This window comes from Schistocerca nitens, chromosome 6, assembly GCF_023898315.1.
Source record: "Schistocerca nitens isolate TAMUIC-IGC-003100 chromosome 6, iqSchNite1.1, whole genome shotgun sequence".
In the NCBI taxonomy this organism is placed as follows: Eukaryota; Metazoa; Arthropoda; class Insecta; order Orthoptera; family Acrididae; genus Schistocerca; species Schistocerca nitens.
Genome location: NC_064619.1, coordinates 208,592,654 through 208,613,098, shown reverse-complemented (window position 1 = coordinate 208,613,098; position 20,445 = coordinate 208,592,654). Strand labels below are relative to the sequence as shown.

The window sequence follows — 20,445 nt, the reverse complement described above, 5'->3', positions numbered from 1 at the left end:
AAAACTTTTCACGAAAAATCTTATTATACTTCTCTTATTTCAGTGGCGAGTTAGGATGTATGGCAATAAAAAGTTGGTGCATTTTTTTCACACACAGTTCACAGTCGAGATAGTGCATAGTGCTGCTACCATAATGACTTTCCTTAATGGGCAATGATCTGATGTGATCTTTAATTTTAACAATTTCCCCTGACTGCAAAGCATTAACAGTCCTCCGTCTTTCGGTGTCTGCCCACTACACAGCTGTTTGCGATATTCTTTTAACTCTCGCGTCAGTTACTGCATAAACACTTAGAAAAGGTTTTCTGCATACCTCAGATCGTTTGTCTCCAACGAGGACACAGTAGCTAAAAGATTTTCACGCCTGCACCCCTTCTCACTTCTTGGGCGGTGCCTTATAACATCACTAGTTGTGATCAGTTCTTGCAGGAAAAGGTCCTGGTCGTTCTTGCATTCCATGTTCAGAAAATGTGCTAAAGCTTGAGTTCTGTTGTCTTGTGCAACCACACTACAACAGCTTCTTAGACACTTGCAGCTTTCTCCTGTTGCCTTTTTCGGAATTGCTTTGCCTCTGTAATTCACATGTTCCTCTCCATGAATTTCAGCTTTCGTCATAATAATTTTCTGATATTCCAAAGAATGTTTCACACTTTTCTTCTCATAACTGCTGGTACACGCCACTTCTTCGATTTTCACAAGAATACTAAAATCAACAATGCCAATTTCTTCCGTACAATTCTGCCGAACTTTATTGTAGTGCCAGCAGTTGAGAAGAAAAATAACTGAAGTCGTGGACTTCGGACGTTTCTGCACTCAGCTCAAAATTCCTACCCCTGTTTGAACGGCAAAAAACTATGACTTTGGCTTTTTCCCTGGACAGTCTGGTGGAGCTACACGCAGACTATGCATTTTTGCCTGTAACTCAGTTTGCACCAAAAGTGTACTTACGAGGTTTTTGCTATCAGTAATTCAACTGTTTGTCTCTATTGTCATAATATAGAGGACGAGGAATTCCGCCTTATGCAAGGCACCTTTTCAGTTTCGTTTTACCCAGACATGTTTCAGAACTTTTTGTGCTATCTTCGGTGTTTTACGAGGCGTGTTTTTTAAGTACGTACCATTTTGAAATTAAAAAAATACGTTCTAAGATATCTCAATTTTATTTTCACATTAAAGCCTGTACCTTAATCTAGTTTCTACATAATTTCCGTCAATATTGAGGCACTTGTCAAAACGTTGTACCAGTTTTTGAATACCCTGCTCATAGAAGTCCGCCGCCTGACTTGTTAACCACTGCATCACCACTGTTTTGACTTCGTCATCGTCTTGAAGACGCTGACTGCCCAGGTGTTTCTTCAAGTGCAGAACAGATGATAGTCACTGGGCGCAAGATCGGTGCTGTACGGAGGATGATTTCGAGTTTCCCATCGAAAAGACGTGATGAGATCTTTGGTCTGATTTGCCACATGTGGATGGGCATTGTCTTGCAGCAAAACGATGCCCTTGCTCAACTTCCATGGACTGTTGCTTTGATTCTGGTGTGACGTAGGCCACCCATGTTTCATCGCCCATAACAATTTGGCTTAAGAAATCATCACCGTCGTTGTGGTACCGCTCAAGGAAATTCAATGCACTATCTAAACGTTTGGTTTTGTGCACATCCGTCAACATTTTTGGTACCCAACGTGCGCACAATTTTCGGTAATTCAAGTGCTCGGTCACAACGCCATACAAAATACTACGAGAAACAATAGGAAAGTCATCCCGCACGTAGGAAATCGTAAAGCGTCTGTTTTCTCTCGCCATACTGTCCACTTTCTGCACCGAACTTTCATTAACGACCGAAGGACACCCACTCCGTTGTTCATCATGTACATTTGTGCGGCCATCTTAAAATGCTCTCACCCACTTTCTCACCATTCCATCACTCATAATGTTTTCTCCGTAAACTGCACAGATCTCACGATGAATATAGATCGCTTTTAGGCCTTTAGCACTAAGAAATCTTATAACAGCCCGTACTTAACAGTCGGTGGGACTCACGATTATAGGAGGCGTCTTAAACACTCAGTACACAACGCAAACAAGGAAGAATCAGACTGTAATGGCGTCAGTGCGTAGATTAAGGTACAGGCTTTCATGTAAAAATAAAATTATTGAGATAGCTTAGCACGTCTTTTTTTTTAAATTCAAAACGGTACTTACTTAAAAAAACACGCCTCGTGTTTTATTTTCTTACTTACGTGAAGCTATTGGGTATTTATGTTGGTAGCTAGTCTGTCTGTCTAATGGGGGTACTTACTGCCCACCCTAGAAAAAGTAAAAGAAAATTCGTTAATTGTTGTTGACTTTTACTTACAACATAATTTTTAAAGAGAGAGTGATTTGTAAGTAAAATCTTGAACCTGAAAATACTGAAGATGACATTCACTGTGGAAAGTGACATCGCCACAAAGAATTATATTTTTGGATTAATTGTAACTGAAAAATTTGAAGCATTTATGGAATCTGATGAAAGAATTCATTAAAAATATTAAATACTTTTTCAAATTTTAAGATGAAGAGTAACTGGCCGAATTACAATATTTTCAAAAGGTGGGCAAAAAGAACCCCCTCCCCCCCCCTCCCTTTGTTGTTCCGAGGGTTAAATTTTCAGTCTAATGGTAGTCGTCTGTTAGACCGAGATCTGAAACTTTTCTGTATAAACTCTTCTTCGTATGGAAATAGCATTCATTTATTTCACTCGCGGGGGAAACCTAACTAACGACCGATATCGCAGCTGCCTCAAAATCATCATTGACTTTTCTTGTACACCACTTATGTATTGCTTGTTTAAGAAGAAGCACTAATGCAACTTGGGAAAGATCTAATTGGCCCACATATGGAGCCCAGGGATTTCAAGCATATGCTTCTAAATCTGCAAGCCGTCATACGCAATAGGGATGCATACCCTTCCATTTGACATAAGTGAAGAATCACTGATGGATATACAGATGTGGTATATGCCCCTGACAGACCGACATAAAAACTGAAGGGCGGTTTGGAAAGTGTGCTGTGTTCATTTGTAGGCAATGTACCCATTTTCAGTCCGATAGTTGTTAATAAATTTGTCTCACAAGATACTAGGCTCATACTGCATTATTTCTTAATATTATGGCTTATAGATAATTTTTTTTGTTACGATAGGTTGATAGTCGCAACGGCCTTGCCACAGTGGATACACCGGTTCCCGTGAGATCACCGAAGTTAAGCGCTGTCGGGCGTGGCCGGCGCTTGGATGGGTCACCATCCCGCCGCCACGTGCTGTTGCCATTTTTCGGGGTGCACTCAGCCTCGTGATGCCAATTGAGGAGCTACTCGACCGAATAGTAGCGGCTCCGGTCAAAGAAAACCGTCATAACGACCGGGAGAGCGGTGTGCTGACCCCATGCCCCTCCTATCCGCATCCTCACCTGAGGATGATACGGCGGTCGGATGGTCCCGATGGGTCGCTTGCGGCCTGTAGACGGAGTTAGAACGATAGGTTGATAACATTTGCTTTGGGACGTCTACAAACACCTGAATAAAACACAGTTTGTGTGCCACATGCGTTTGTTTTCTGCAAGGCATCTTGAGTAGCAGACTTCGTGGATGTTGATGTACATGTTGTATTTTTGTTACAGCTGTTCTTATAAGTGCAGTTTGCGGTATTAGTATTTGTGTACAGCCAGACAGAAAAACTGAAAATTCTACTTTATTTACCCACTTAGTGTGTGAAAATTGTTAATAGCCTTGTCTCACCAGGAAATGTGTTGTATTTGTTCATAATATTATGGTTTACAAACAACGGTTGTATTTTAAATTTATTATTTTTTTTCATTTGGAAACCGTCACCAGCATAGTAGCGCAATCCGAAAACACCAGAATAGTTGAGGTTTTAATTAAAGCTTAACGACCTCGATGATGGCCGTTAAAAGTTGCTGCCTGAATGACGGACACAAATTTATCTTAGTCATGTTTATTTACTAAGTGATTAACAATCACCTTTTGACGAAACTACTTATTAGAGAATACCGTACAACATTTTACGAGTAATTACCCTCACTAATACGCCATATGAACTTTAATCAGTTAAATATCATTGTTGCGATCGGAATGGGAAGAAACTATTACATGTGTCATGCTGAGTATCCTCTGCCACGCACTTCTCAGTGGTTTGCTAACTATGTACATAGATGTAGAAGCGCATGATCGAACCTTATACCCGCAATCTAGCCATCACCGGTCGTCGTTCTCTAGATCTGCCCTAGTACGCAGCCATGTGATAGAAAAGTATCTCGTATTGTTTGTTGTCAGCAGTTGCCGGTTAGCGGTCGACCATTTCGTGTAATATTCAACCTGTGCAGCGTAAAATGGTGTACAGGGGTAAAAAAATAAGTAAATTCTATCGTGAGCGTGATACACTCTCAAATTGCCCGAGACAGCGTACTAATTTAGATGAGAAAAATGATTAAAAAGAATAGTTAACGGCGTCTCGCGAGCAATAGTGAGGCTAGCAACTCCTCTGTTCAGTTATTCGGAATAGCGAAGTGGAAGAATATGAAACACATTTTGATACTGTAAGCGTCCGTCTGACGAGTGTCACAGCGTTTTTTAGAAACCTCGCAATAACAGTGTTTCTCCCCCCAACAGAACCTAGCATTTCTGACTGCTCAGTCATCCGTTCATCGTGCAGTGCTCTCATATACGCTGTGCGTAGACTTCCTTCTCCATGTTTGCAGGGTTCATAACTACGTTTCTGTCAGCTTGTACTTGTGTTCTTGATGAATGTGGACCTTTTTTATGCAGCCTTTCTGCGATGGCTTCTGGCTATCGACTCAAATAGTTTGAGATGAAGAATTAAAGATAATTTGGGTTTTCTTCTATTTGCAGCTCAACAATGACGTAAATGCCTTTCAGCGCAAATTCGTGAATGAGGTGCGCCGCTGCGACGAACTGGAACGCAAATTACGATACATTGAGGCTGAAATCGTCAAAGATGGAGTATCTGTCCCAGAAATTGATGAAATACCCAAGGCACCGAACCCCAGGGAGATCATTGACCTTGAGGTGAGTGGCAGAATAAGGCGATATTGGTATTGGGCATGTTTTAAAATTCCGTTTTGTCAAAACTAAGCGATAATGCAGAAAAATGGAAGGAAAATCAGTTTTCAACGTCACGTGACGATGCTACCATTAGTGACAGAGCACAAACTTGAACACGACTTCTGTTGAGGGGTTCCTTGAAAAATTAAGCTAATTCCTGTGTTACATTGTTGACTGCATTTATATAAGCATATAGCTTGTCGTCTTTTTAGAATTCATAAACATTTTATTTTATCTGTTGTAATTTCATGTACTGACACGTTTCATGTCTATGGAGATTTCCTCCTCAAATTTGGTCTTACAGGACTAGACTTGAAAAATAAAATAAATATAAATAAACAGATTAACACTTCAGATACATTCTTTAGCTTACAGAAGAGGTAAGAACTGATCACTCAAAGGTAATACTTTTGAACCCTTTCACATTTCCCAACAGCCAGCTTCTTGGTTAATAAGCTACTTCAAACACCAGAATTCGTATACAGTACCAAGCATAGGCCCACAGGTTCTACATACTAAATTAGCTCCTTGTTGGACCACCATAAACTACTATAGTAATTAAACAACTAGTTTTGATTGCATGACTATTCTCAAATCGACTCACATGGTAACAAAACAAGAGTACGTGCACATGTGTGAAAGATACAAAAGTTATATGATACCAACGGAGCCTGTAGCAGTAATATTTGTGTGTTTTATGTAGAATTACATGTATCACTTACATTCCGCCTACATCCATAGCCAAAGTTGGTAATGCGTGCCCGTGTTCTTGGCACTCGATTTGGAGGCAGCCTATTCAAATCCTGGTGGTGAAAGTAAAATTCATCTGCAGTATGCAACTGAAAAAGATTAGCAGAGGTGGTGCCATCAAGTTTCCCATTATCAGACTTCGCCCAAATTTTTAGGATTTAATTCCAAACCTCTTGCAGTTTCTTGTGAAGTTGGGCCAAGTGACACTATTTTCATGAGCTATCAGTTAAATGGAGAGTCCAAACTCCTGTTGTTGCCAACAACATAAGTATGTCACAAACATCACATGTACTCATCACAGTTACCTAAACTTGATCAATACAATAAGACACAACTTTCACTCTCAGCAAAGAGAAGGTGCCAGTGTGTGTGTGAAGAAAGAAACATGTTACAAGTAAGTGGCTACCTTCTCCCAGCAAACAACACCATTACAGTTATTTTTTCCACATATAAGTTACAAACATTTAAATTTTAAATTAATTGCAACAGAACCTACAGAAAATATGCCCCATGAAAAAGTTTTCTTCATTGTATAGATCTGCAAAAATTTTCGAGGTAGATGTTGATCTAATGAATCAAATACCACGGCTAAGGATGGGTTAGACTTGCCAAGCCAAACTCTTATCTTTCTTAATTTGAATCTTGCTGGTTACATGGCATTTCCTCAGACGTCTATCATGTTCATTCCTCACTTTGTGATGGAGGTGATTCGTTTGTATGCATCAGACCATATCTTGCTGAAATAGAATTCTTCTCCAACACCCCAGTTCTCTGAGGACTGGTTTCATGTTTCTGATTATGAAGGCTAGTTCTCTAGCAGCAGAGCCTGACTACACTTGCACTTGCACTCGCACTTGCATACCATCACATCATCATTATGGACTCTGCTGTAACTTGGACATTGCTGTCATGATATTGACTTTTTTACCTTCTGCACAAGATTATTCTTTAAGCATTCTGGAAATTACTATCCTGAAGTTTTCATGGCACAATGAATTGTCAGTGAACCTTCAGGATTGAAGTCACATGGTGTCAGTCTTGCCTTGATATTTTGACTTCCAGAGAAGTAGCTATCTCCTGATGAGTTCAGTGGTGCTTGGTGTGAATCTCTGTATTTACAACAGCGCATCGTGTGTTGATAACTGCTTTACAGATGATGCCGTTAAGATCACCTGCTGTGGGCTCATGTATGTTGTTGAATGTACACCCTCTATTGAAATGAGTGGATGCAAAGAAAATGTTCTGTGGTCAAATTAGTTGAATTAATTGCTACTGCTTGTGGCACTGGATGTATAATGTTGTCATTGATTGTAAGGTAAAGATATGACTGGACTCCTTGCCTTATACAATTGAAATTTGCCATCTTTATTGCTAAGACCTTCTGCTATATGTTACTGTTAACTGCACGGGTTCTTTAAAAACTGTGTCCTGAAAGGATTTCATCAATTTTGCTGTAGAGTAATTCATGGACTTTCCACTGGAGAAACAGGTCTCATCTAACGCTGTCACCCCTCTTTTTCAAAAGATAAAATAAAATAAATGGGAGTGATCTTTTGACTGGTTTGATGCAGCCCACCATGAATTCATCTCCTGCACCAACATTTTCATCTCAGAGGAGCAATTGAAACTTACATCCTCAATTATTTGCCAGGTGTATTCCAGTCTCTGTCTTCCTTTACAGTTCTTACCCCCTACAGCTCCCTCTAGTACCATGGAAGCTATTCCATGATATCTTAACATATGTCCTATCATTGTGACCCATTTCTTGTCAGTGTTTTCCATGTATTTCTTTCCTCACCGATTCTACGGAAAACATTCTCATTCCTTACTATATCAATCCAGCCAATTTTCAACATTTTATTGTAGTGCCATATCTCAGATGCTTCTGTTCTCTTCTGTTCGGTTTTTCCACAGTCCCTGTCTCACTACCATATCACTGTGTTTCAGACTTACATTCTCAGAAATTTCTTCCTCAAATTACTAACTATGTGTGATACTAGCAGACTTCTCTTGGCCAGGAATGCCCTTTTTGCCAGTGCTACTCTGCTTTTTATATCCTCTTTGCTCCGTCCATCATGGGTTACCTTGCTGCCTAGGTAGCAGAATACCTTAACTTCATCTGCTTTGTTATTGTCAGTTCTGGTGTTAACTTTCTCTCTTTCACATTTCTGCTACTTTACATTACTTAAGTCTTACTTCAATTTACTCTCAATCCATATTCTGTACTCATTAGACTATTCAGTCTATTCATCATATCCTGTAATCTTCTTCATTTTCAGTGAGGATAGCAATGTCATCATCAAATCTCATCATTGATGTCCTTCCACCTTCAATTTTAATGCCCCTCTTGAACCTTTCTTTTTATTCCATCATTTCATCTTCAATGCATAGATCGAACATTAAGGATGAAAGACTACATCCCTGTCTTACATTATTTTTAATCCCAGCACTTCATTCTTGGTCTTCCACTTGTTTTGTCCCTGTTGGTTCTCGTACATATTGTATATTATCTGCCTTTCCCAGAGCTTAGCCCTATTTCTCACGGTACTTAAAACATCTTGCACCATTTTACCTTCTTAATTGGTCTTTCCAGATCAACAAATCCTATGAACGTGCCCCAAACTGATTGTCATCCAACATATCCTCAATTTTCTTTTCCAATAATGTGCATATTATTTTTGCCACCAACTTGCGTGTGCAAGATTTTAAGCTGATTGTGCGATAATTCTTGTATTTGTTTGCTCTTGCTGTCTTCGGAATTATGTGGATCATTTCGTTCTGAAAGGTGATGGTATATCGCCAGTCTCATATGTTCTGTACACGAACATGAATTGTCTTTTTGTTGCCACTTCTCTCTACAATTGTTCTGCCTTATTTGATCTTACATCATTGAAAGCTCTTTTATAATACTGGATCCCCAATCTCTTCACTGTTGACTCCTGTTTCTTCTTCTATCCCTTCACAGAGGCCTTCAGTGTACTATTTCCACCTATCCGCTCTCTCCTGTGTGTTTAATAGTGGAATTCCCATTGTATTCTCAATGTTGTCACACTTGATTTTAATTTCACCAAAGGCTGCACTGACTTTTGTGTATTCTGAGTTAGTCCTTTTTCTTCTTCTTTTTTTCCAGCCATTTCGCCTTAGCTTCCCTACGCTCTGTTATCTCATACGTAAGTAATTTGTATTTCTGTATTCTTGAATTTCCCTCACCTTCTTTCATCAGTCAACTGATGTATTTCTTCTGTCACCCATGGTTTCTTAGCAGTTATCTTCCTTGTACCTATGGTTTTCTTTCCAACATCTGTGATTGTCCTTTTTAGAGATGTCTATTCCCCTTCAACTGAACTGGCTGCTGAGCTATTCATTATCACAGTATCTACAGTCTCAGAGAACTTCATGCACAGTTAGTTAGGATGAATAATGTAGTGCCTTACAGTATGGATACTCCTCAGTGGCAATCAGTTGGAATAATTAATGACTCCAGGACAAATGTTTCTTAGAATAGTTTATAGGAGATTACATGGAAATAATTTATAATGAACCAAATGCTAACATAAAATTTAATACATTCCATGATAAATTTATATCATTATTTGAAAATAGCTTTCCACACAAGCTAGTCAGAAAGGTCACAGGTAAAAAACCATGGGTCACAGGAGGGATTAGTGTGTCTTGTGAAAGGAAAAGGGAAATGTATCTTTTGGCAAGAATAAGTAAGGATCCTGCAGTAACTTTACTAACTAACTAACTAACTCCGTCTACAGGCCGCAAGCGACCCATCGGGACCATCCGACCGCCGTATCATCCTCAGGTGAGGATGCGGATAGGAGGGGCATGGGGTCAGCACACCGCTCTCCCGGTCGTTATGACGGTTTTCTTTGACCGGAGCCGCTACTATTCGGTCGAGTAGCTCCTCAATTGGCATCACGAGGCTGAGTGCACCCCGAAAAATGGCAACAGCACGTGGCGGCGGGATGGTGACCCATCCAAGCGCCGGCCACGCCCGACAGCGCTTAACTTCGGTGATCTCACGGGAACCGGTGTATCCACTGTGGCAAGGCCGTTGCCTGCAGTAATTTTACACTAAAAAAATACTCAAAATTACTAAGAAAGGTTATTAAAAAATCAAAGAACATGCACATAATGTCAGAAATTAGCACTTCTGCCAAGAGACTTATGGCAATATGGAATGTGAGACACAGGACAGCCAGCCACAGAACAGCACAACAGCACTATTGAACTGAATGGAAGGGCTATAAATGATGAGTCGAAGGTAGCAAATGCATTTGATAATCATTTCTTAAATATAGTAGAAAGATTAAGTACAAAAAGTTAGAGCAAAATCACAGCAGTATGCTGAAAATGTAACTTTCATAAAATTCAATCATATGAATGTATCACCAACTTCTCCTTCTGAAATTAAGAAAATTATCCATTCTCTCAAAATAAAACCTCACCTGTTTTTGACGGTGTTTCCAAAAGGGTACTAAAAATTTCTTCCCATGCAATAAGCCCAGTCTTGTTTGAAATATGTAATGCATCACTAACTCAAGCCATTTTTCCAGAGAGACTGAAATATACTATTGTTAAACCCCTCTGTAAGATAGGTTATGAGACAGATGTCAATAATGACTGTCCTGTTTCACTGCTAACATCATTCCCCAAAATTTTTGAGAAGATGATGTATTCTAGAGTGGTATCTCACATCAGCATCAATAGTATCCTTAGCAAATCACAGTTTTGGTTTCAGAAGGGTTGCTCCACTGAGAATGCCTCTTGCGTTTTCACGAACCAGATTTTACAAGCATTAAATACCTGTTGGTGTTTTATGGAACCTCTCTAAGGCATTTGACTGTGTGCATCACAGTATTCTCTAAGATAAACCAAATTTTTATGGGATTGATTGTGTAGCTATCTTGTACTTAGTAATTCAAGCAATATAGTCCATGGATATGATTCTGACCATGGAGAAATCACATATGGGGTTTTCTAAGGTTCCATGTTAGGTCCACTACTGTTTGTGTAAATGATCTTCCATGCAGTATACAACAAGCAGAATTAGTTCTTTTGCAGATGACAGTAGTATTGTAATCAATCCAAGTGTACAAACAAAAACAGAATAAATGGTAAGCAGAGTTCTTAAAAGTGTCGTTGACTGGTTTTCTGCAAATGGTCTTACCTTCAATTTTAAAAAGACCCAACATATTAAGTTCTGCACAAATAGAGGTACTAAAACACTGACAAGTGTACACATGGTGAGAAGTCCATATTGATGAGAAATTGAATTGGAAAAAATACATTTTGGAAATCCTTACTTAACTTAATTCAGCTACGTTTGTGCTTAGAATGTGGCTGAACTAAGTTAAGTAAGGAATTGCATATCTTGGGGAGAGACAAATTGTTAAGTTCCATGTTTTGCATATTTTCATTCAGTAATATCATATGGAATAATAATATGGGGTAAATCATCTTTAAGAAAGAAAGTAAGCCCTCATTTTACATAAACATACTGTGAGAATAAAATGTGGTGCTCACCCACAATCATATTGTAGACGTGTGTTTAAGCAGTAGGGAATTCTGTCTACTGATTCACAGTATATTTATTCACTCATGAAGTTTGTTGCAAATAATCCACTACAATTCAAGAGGAACCATGAGTTACATAATTACAATACCAGAAGGAAAAATGACTTTCTTTAGTCCACGTTAAGGATTTGTTGATCTGGAAAGACCAATTAAGAACGTGTTTGACAGTTGCCTGGATGTATCGGGTTCATCATGAACAATTGTGATTGTGTAAAACATTGTGATCTGTCTACAGTGGTTAGATTTCATGATATCAGAGTAATCTTCCTGTCTTTCATTGATATCATCTTTTTTTTTTTTTTTTTTATTGCTCTGCCATGTGGAACGCCACAAATCTACTGAAGCTCTAAACAGCCAGTACACAATTAATGAAGTGTAAATATGTGGGCTTTTCCCTGTTACACTATATTTCTTATTCACATTATATGTACGAACATTTCTTGACAAATAGGGGTCATGAGTTGGGCAAACTTCTTAACTTCTTAGCTTCTTATTGCCATTCCAATGCATTCATAAAATGCATGATTCAGACAGCTATGTTGTCAGTATATTAAGGACATATCAGCCTTATTCTCTCTCTCTCTCTCTCTCTCTCTCTCTCTCTCTCTCTGTCTGTCTGTGTGTGTGTGTGTGTGTGTGTGTGTGTGTGTGTGTGTGTGTCTAACATGATATAGTTTAAATTTTCATAAAGAAACAGGCAGGCCAAATAGACAATGCACCAGTTCAGTTCTGTAGAGACTTGAGAGGAATTACCAGTGGCCTTTTTTAATCTGCTCTCCATGCATTGTTCAATAATTATTTTGAGACACTTAAATCAGAATTATGGACTAGGATATAATCCTGTCATTTTTCAATTAAGTAGTTGTTGTATTCTACCAGTGCTCACTGCATTGTGCTTGTTTTCAGTAATGTGCATGTATTGGTAGATACAGCATCAACAATTACTATTGTGATACCATAAAATGTTAATTGTATATTGTGAGGATTTTTCCATTTCTCTACATATATTTATAGGTCCTTCATTTGATTGGAGATTTCAAGAGTCTGGCAGTAATTACACACCTGATTTTCTTTTTTCTTTTGTTAGGCAAATCTGGAGAAGACAGAGAATGAAATAATGGAGCTGAGTCAGAATGCAGTAAACCTAAAGCTAAACTTTTTGGAGTTGACAGAGATGCGACATGTGCTGGAGAAGACAGAGGGCTTCTTCACAGAACAGGAGGGCGTTGGAGCTTCTGACTCACTGACCAGGGCTCTCATCCAGGAGGAGAGCTCCACACAAGCTGGAGCGAGTGCATCAGCCAGGGGGAGACTAGGGTAAGCTCTGTGGCTATTTTGGAAACTGTGCTATCTACCTGCAAACATCACTGTCGGAGTAAGAGATAGCAATAAATTTTTGGCACTTTTACTAAAATATTTCATTTCAGCCATGACCATTTTATTTTCTACACCTCACAAATGAATATGTAGTTTCAGCCATTGGTTATCACCATACCACCATGGTGTATACTTTTTTATAATTGAAGGTCATGATAGTCAATGGCTGACACGTACTGTTACTGTGCGAAGTGCAGAAAAAAAATTAGGTACAGACTGAACACTGAAATAAAAATGGTACTGTTTTTGTAAAATTATAACAGTGGAAAAAAGTAACAGCTTTATTTTTAAGGTAGAACGTGATGCTTACAATAAAATGCTTTTTTATAAAAATCTTAACCAAGTAGTGGTCACCCCTTTATAACTTGGGGAAGCAAATTGTGGACATTAGCTAAGAAAAGGCAAAAGAAGAATACATAAATATCAAATAAAAAAGGATAATGTAATACATTCTCTATGAATGAAGAAACTGAGCAAGAATTCATAAAATGGAAACAAAGTTTCAACCTCTTGGGGGAAGACAGATTAATTACGCAGGTGACAGATGTAGGATGACCGAGAAACATACGGCTTCAGCAAAGACGAAACAGGGTGTACACCTTTTCCAAGAAGGAGATGAAAGAAGTAAAACTTCTGTAAATGAGTGATGATTTCAGTGCTTTTAAAACAGCGCCAGTCACTGCATTTAATAGCACCAGTGGAATAATTCCATATATTTGTGACACTCTAATACTCACATAAATGGACATAATTTTTTCTTTCACTTTGTGCTTTATAATGACGCTCCGTTGTTGATGAAGACTGTATGCTCTCTGAAGGAATTTAAAGCATCTTAATTCACTGAAAAATAAGAGTTATCGGATTACTTAGGAGTTTTCACTGACTGATTTGTATATTAGTGTGATCTGAGCAAGCTGCTTCCACAGACTGCATGGTTGATCAAACCGAGTTTAATTCAGGTTAATAACTAATCTAGATTTGTTATGAAGGCAGCTCTTCTGTGCCACTGTAATGCATGTTATAATCTTTATACCCTCTACTCAAATATAAAACAGCCACAGGTGAGGCCAGTCCTCATTACTCAGTAGTACAAAGGTCTTGAACTGTGTCATGTATGCTGCCATAGTTTTCTCTTCCACATCATGTCATTACCTGAATTAGTAGTACACATCCCAAAACTTAGCGAATATGGCTAAGCAGTATTCCAGTACCAAGTGAACTACTGTAGGCACCTAGCCCAGTCATATATCACATCTGTTCCCAATACCTTTCCTCTTTTGTGGCTTTCTTATCAGTAATCTAGAACCAAGACATGCAGCATTTAGTGCTCTTTACCTTTTGCTTCATTCCTGTTGCAGGCCTCCATTACCACTTCAGAAGTAGAGGTCATACTGCAGCAAGAGAGAATTGATTCTGATAGCAATATGCGTGCATCATCAGCAGTACAATTAACTATTAGCCTTCTATAATGCCAAGACCACAGATCAACAATTTGTTGATATAACTGCACACTATCAAATCATATTATATTCATTGTGAAATTGGAACACATGATATCATAATGTGCTGACAAAAGTAATACCAACATCACCACCCATATTGTACCAAGCACTGGATGCACCAAATCCAAAATCAAACTTAAGATGTTTATAAAGAACAATTCAATCAAGAAAACTAATAAATTATGAGGAGGAATTACTGAAAAGTGCTTACAAAATATTATACCTCCTGAAGATAATTAAAGGCCAGAAGTTCTATATAATAATTTATTAAAATATTTTTACATGAACAGTACTGTAATATGAAGATGGATTATCGTAAATCTTTGTAAGTGAACTTACACTAATTCTGCCTATCATTCCTTGGGCAGTTTCCTCTTGTAAGCTTCATTTTCTTGTTTTTCATTTTTTTATTTTTTTACCTGCTGAAATTCGTTTTTCTGTTGTCTGTCTCCTGTGTAGTCACCACCAAGGTTTCATTTTTTATCATTTCCCTTCCTAATTCTATTAAGGTAAATGCTGATATGGCAGCTGTTTCCTTCTCCAAGCTTGTCTAGTCAAGCTTTTGATCTGTCTCCAGGATGTCATTGTTGTTGGATATTGATCTCTCTCTCTCTCTCTCTCTCTCTCTCTCTCTCTCTTTTCATCATCCATCTGCCTCTCCCTCCCCCCCTTTTCTCCCTCCCTCTTTTGCCTGGTTCAGTTTGTGTGTCTTTCATTGCAGAACTTGTGCATTGCCACACACTGCTATACACTTCACATCAGTTGTCTCAACACTGTCAATGCCAGTCCTAATCTATGTGCTTGACTGTGGAAACTGGACAATTTTGTCAGTATTCAGATTGCTAAAGTGGCATTTTTTTAACATTTTTGACAAATGATCGATCATTTAAACACTGTCTTCATCTATTACTTTTGCATTATGTTGGAAGAATTATGTTGGTTAATCAGTTTTGATGATATTTATGTAATCTGCAGCCATATTTTTGAAAATTTCAAAAATCACAGTGAAAATATTTTAAATTAGAAGTTTTTCTATCTGCACAGGCATGGCAATGTTACAAAATTGTCCCGTCGGCACAAATTTCGCAGATTTAGGCGACGATGACTGCTGGGCCCAGAAACCAGGGAACTGAACCCTGGAAGAGGAAAAATTTGATGTGCAGATCACTCCATGGAGAAGCAGAGAATCTGAGCACAACATAGAGATTGGAGAAAAGCATGAAATGTGACATGTGAATGAGCAGAACAACTAGCACACAGGATCAAGAGCAGTGTGCGATGTGAAAACCAGGTCCGTGTTTGTGTCAGGGTAAGGACTGACTGGCCTGGTCTATTGTCACTGGCAAGTAAACATCTCGGTCAGTGCTTCTGCCATACAATGCTCTTTGCATGCCATTCATAGTAGTTTCCCACATTACTCTGCCGTGAGATTCATGCCAACTCATCTGTGTCCGTACATATGTCTGGTGACAGGGATACTAAATCCCTGCCTGCACAAAATGCCATGTAGGGGTGAAAATTTCCTGGTTTCTGCATGACCTCTGTTGCAAAACCAGAGAGAGCACAAGATACTCCAGCATTGGGTCACTATTTAAGCAGGCAACGACTGCTGACTCCACTGGATTCCACTAGAATGGCAGGAGAGTGAGGAGGCTGGCACGACGGCAGGTCCAAGAGCTCTAGTGGGTGCAAGGACTCATCCATAAAGCGAGTGAGGTGGTCACAGGTTCCAATTCCTCTGGGAGTTGTGGGAGCATTACTTCCAGTGCCCTACTTCTCAGGCAAAATTAGGACAATGGAGAATGCTGTGGCAGCTGCAGCAGGTGAGTATACTGTTGCTACAATCAGGAGCTTCCTACGAGGCAAATACAATCGTCCATCGGATGCAGAGATGGTAGTGCTCTATGTTCAAATGGCTTGTAAATGCAGCTGATCTGAATGACAGGTCAGCTGCTCCTGGCTGATATCCACCAGAAAAATGTGCTGACCTGTGTGACCTACCACCACACCTGGCACCCACCCATCCCAGTGGCTGAAACATGGGATCCCAAACAGCAGTTCTGCGAGGGAAACTCGGCAAGCTACATCGTATCAGTTTGTGCGAGTTTGAGGGTGACAAATGCACTAGGCCGTATGATTGTCACCCATGTAAACGGTTTGCCGGATTGTACTCATTAACTGGCATCGCCCAGTATGTGGCTAGAAAGTTAGACGGTGCATCATCAGGGAATGAAGCAGACACAGGCTTCAGAAATTTGGTCTTGTGGGTCCTCACGAATTGCTCCAACCCTGAGTTAGAAGAAGGGTGAAACACGGTGGTGGTTAAATGCTGGATACCATTACAAATGCAAATATCATCAAACTCTGACAATATGAGTTGTTGATGTGATAAGTGTGTCAAGGGGAAGCCTTCGATAGCAAACATGACTGACAGTATGTGGATTGTTGATGTTGCTGTTGTGGAGAACAGTTTTGGCATGTACTGGAAATTGGAAAATGCATCCACCACCAACCACCATGTGCTTTCCAAAATAGGGCCCAAGTCAGTATGCACCCTTTCCTAAGGTTGCTCTGGGACTGGCCCATGGGAAAACTGGCAAGGCAGTGCACCCTGTTTCTGTGTGCCCGTTGCGAAACTGCAGACCATATGAGCTTGACACCATTTTGGCAGATTCACATGGCTGTGGAATGAACATAGCATAATAAGAAATCTTGCCCAAAAAGAACAGGAGCCCTTGCAGGTTCTTCAGCACTGGCAGATGAAAAAAAATGAAATGTCGTGTGGCTAGGGCCTCCCGTCGGGTAGACCGTTCACCTGGTGCAGGTCTTTCGATTTGACACCACTTCGGCGACCTGCTCGTCGATGGGGATGAAATGATGATGATTAGGACAACACGACATTGAATGTCCTTAATCAAATGCTCCAAATACCTTTGATAAATTCCTGGAACAGACAAAATTCCCAAGAGCAACTGATTTAACTGGTAAAGCCCAGAGTAGTGTTGACCACGAAGAAACACTGAGAAGTGGCGTACATTGGCAACTGCAGGTACACGTCACTCAAGTCAATGCATGAAAAATACTGGCCCTCTGACAACTTCACCACTAATTCCTCTGGATGTAGAATAGGATAAAAGGTGGCAACACATTGCTGTTGGATGTCTTTCAAAATTGCCACAAGGGGCACGGCACTGTCTGGCTTTTAAATCACCACCAGAGGTGTGGCCCTTTGACGAGACAAAATGACACTGAATTCCTATCAAAACGCAGCTTGGCCTTGGCCTTGTGGCAGATGGTGAAAGGGTTTGGGCAGGGGTGATGAAATTTAGATGTTGCTGATGGTTGAAAGGAGACATGATCCTCTTTCTACCTAATCCAATGTATTTTCAAACAGCAGGTTATACATCTGTAGTAGAAGGTCTAGATATTGAAAGGGGACTGATTGGGCTACTAAGCAGACTTTGTCAAAGATCTGGAATCAAACACAGAAAAGGCATCCAGCCCTAAAATAATGTGCACCTACAGTGAATTTACTATTGACAACAGAATTTGCCATTCCACATGCTTATTGTGTGCAGAGATAGAGAATTTCCCCTGCAGTGGAATACACTGTTTACTATAAGATACTACTTGTCATAATTGTTGTTTCAATGCAGGGGATAGCTTTATCAGCCACAAATTCATGACCAGTGTAAGCAGAACACGCTGAGGAAAAGCTTTTGGAACATTGGAGACAGCCTCTGAGTCAGTGGAAAACAGTGGGGCCTTCAGTGGCCACCCTACAGCTTTCCAAAGGTCACAGAAGATACCAAATGGCCTATTTTCTAGCATACCCCATACATGGCATGTACATAAAGGCAATCCTGTGTAATACACACAAAATGACAATTGGGGCATGACTGCCAACTTGCCCATTGAGCAGAAACAGGTGTGGAAGGATAGTGAGAGTACGGAGATCATTGGCTTACTTGTACCCATTGAACTGACAGTGGGAAAACACAGGTGTGCCACAAAGTCATCACACTCAAATTGTCAATGGCATCATCCCATGGCAGCTCAGCGGAAGGAAAGGTCACCTGGCCAACTTCTTGAGGCACTGGAACTGTCACTTGCATGAGAGACCTCACAGGTTGGTGATCCAGACTGCATACAACTGCCTGGGCCACTTGTGGTGCTGGTTAACCTGTAACTGTGCCATCAGTACATGGGTTTTGAAATGGTAAGGATGTGGGGATCAAGGAGTGGTTAGGTGCCAAGCCCACATTCATCAAAATAAAATTTTGCAATTTATTTCACTTCAGTAGTTTTACGCAACACACATACTGGTTTTCTGAGCACACTTGATTATTAAATTAAATGCTTGTAATGTAATTACGGAATTGTTTAAAATCATCAACAAGTAAATCAGACACAACATAAAAATACTTTCCCTTAAAAAGATCTCTGTGTCATAGTGTTCAAGAGTTAAATTGCAGTAGGCAACTTAATTACAACATTGAACAGCAAGCCAATAGCCAGTGAAGGAAGTTAAAGATTTGTCCAGAAACTCTTCTTTCAGAAACTGATATAAGAATTATTTACATTCGCCATAGATCTCAACAGACCTTCCCACCAGATTTTGATAGGTATAATGAAACAAAACAGAAAAAAATCAAGAATTATTTACATTCGCCATAGATTTCAACAGACCTTCCCACCAGATTTTGATAGGTATAATGAAACAAAACAGAAAAAAATCATTATTACCAGTTAAGGCATAATATCTTAAAATGATTACAAAAAAGCTATCCAATGGCTTTCAAAGATTATTGAATGAAATAAAGTTTCTGAACTTTGAAATAATTACATTCAGCAATATTTCACATTCTGAGATAGTAACACAAAATACATCTGCCTTCAGCAGTTCTACAAAAGCACACCAACCTTATTGACAACTATTTCCTGCCAAGACTGTCCATTTACAACTGCAAGCTCTCCCCACCACCACCACCACCACCACCACCACCACCACCACCACCACCGTGTACAAAGAAGAAGAACAGAGATATAACGTAAACCAAAGAGGTCTAAAATCATCAGTAACAATTGCTGGTACATCCTGTAAAAAATTAATAAAAGGAATTTACAGGATTTTAAGTAAAATGCTTCAACATTACTTCAGTTACGTAGAATATGAGTAGTAAAACGTGAAATAACAAATTTTTATGAGCATGTATTTATATGAAGTTGCTTTTATACAACCAAAGATATGAGTACTGTCTGGTACTGTAGGATTCTTCTTTTTGCAGCATGTCCCACATAAAACAGGTATACCTCACACCTGAGATTCGAGTAACAATGAACTACTTACAAAGGTGATAAATAATAGTAATGTTAAAAAAACATCTAGTTACCTGTTGATAAGTGATGCTGGAAGTGGTTGCCATGGGAATCCTGGGACACTTCACAAGCAACTCAGCGAGGGATGATTAACCGGTACATGAGGCATACCAGTTTTATGTGGAACACTATATACCATTGGCTTGATTGCACTGCGTGACCTTCCACATAAGTATTGCTAAACCTCAAACACAGTACCAATTTTTTTTTTAACATGTACATGATGGTGCAGCCGATCTCGCATGAGCACTATCAAGATTTACTCACACAAGTAGTCTATTCACACCCTTTTGTACAACTGAGCTCCATTAAAATGTAACTTAGCCAACAGAAGCTCACCATAACATCCATTATACGTTGATAGTCCCAGCCATAACAGTACATGCAGGAAGTACTTTTGTGGCAGGGTCAGAACCTGGCTCCACTGCCTAGAAACGTTTCAGATTAGCCATGGACACACCACAAAAGAACTGAAGAAGTTTTATGCTGCTGCAAATCACATAGCCATCTGCAAACTGAAAAACCCACCGCATTTCCAAGTTGGAAATCATCATTGTTCTTGGGTTATGTTGATGTGCTCACCAGTGTTGGGAGACTCCGGAACCAATATACTTTCAAAGTCAACCACTAGTACCATGCTTGCAACTGCCTTAAAACCCGCCATACAAAACTCGTGGCCTCTTGTGACATGCCAAGGAAAATCCAGATGCCACAAGTCGAGGTGCCC

The 20,445-nt window shown here is 39.6% G+C and overlaps 1 protein-coding gene across 4 annotated transcripts in view; it reads left to right on the top strand.

Moving 5' to 3' along the window:
* Nucleotides 1–20,445, top strand: part of LOC126262278 (V-type proton ATPase 116 kDa subunit a 1) — a 670,786-nt gene that overhangs the window by 554,499 nt on the left and 95,842 nt on the right. For all 4 annotated transcript variants that reach the window (XM_049958792.1, XM_049958795.1, XM_049958791.1 and 1 more), the window contains 2 exons: nucleotides 4,912–5,088; nucleotides 12,548–12,777. In XM_049958792.1, coding sequence (XP_049814749.1) covers nucleotides 4,912–5,088; nucleotides 12,548–12,777 — 407 coding nt within the window. The remainder of the gene's footprint in view (nucleotides 1–4,911; nucleotides 5,089–12,547; nucleotides 12,778–20,445) is intronic.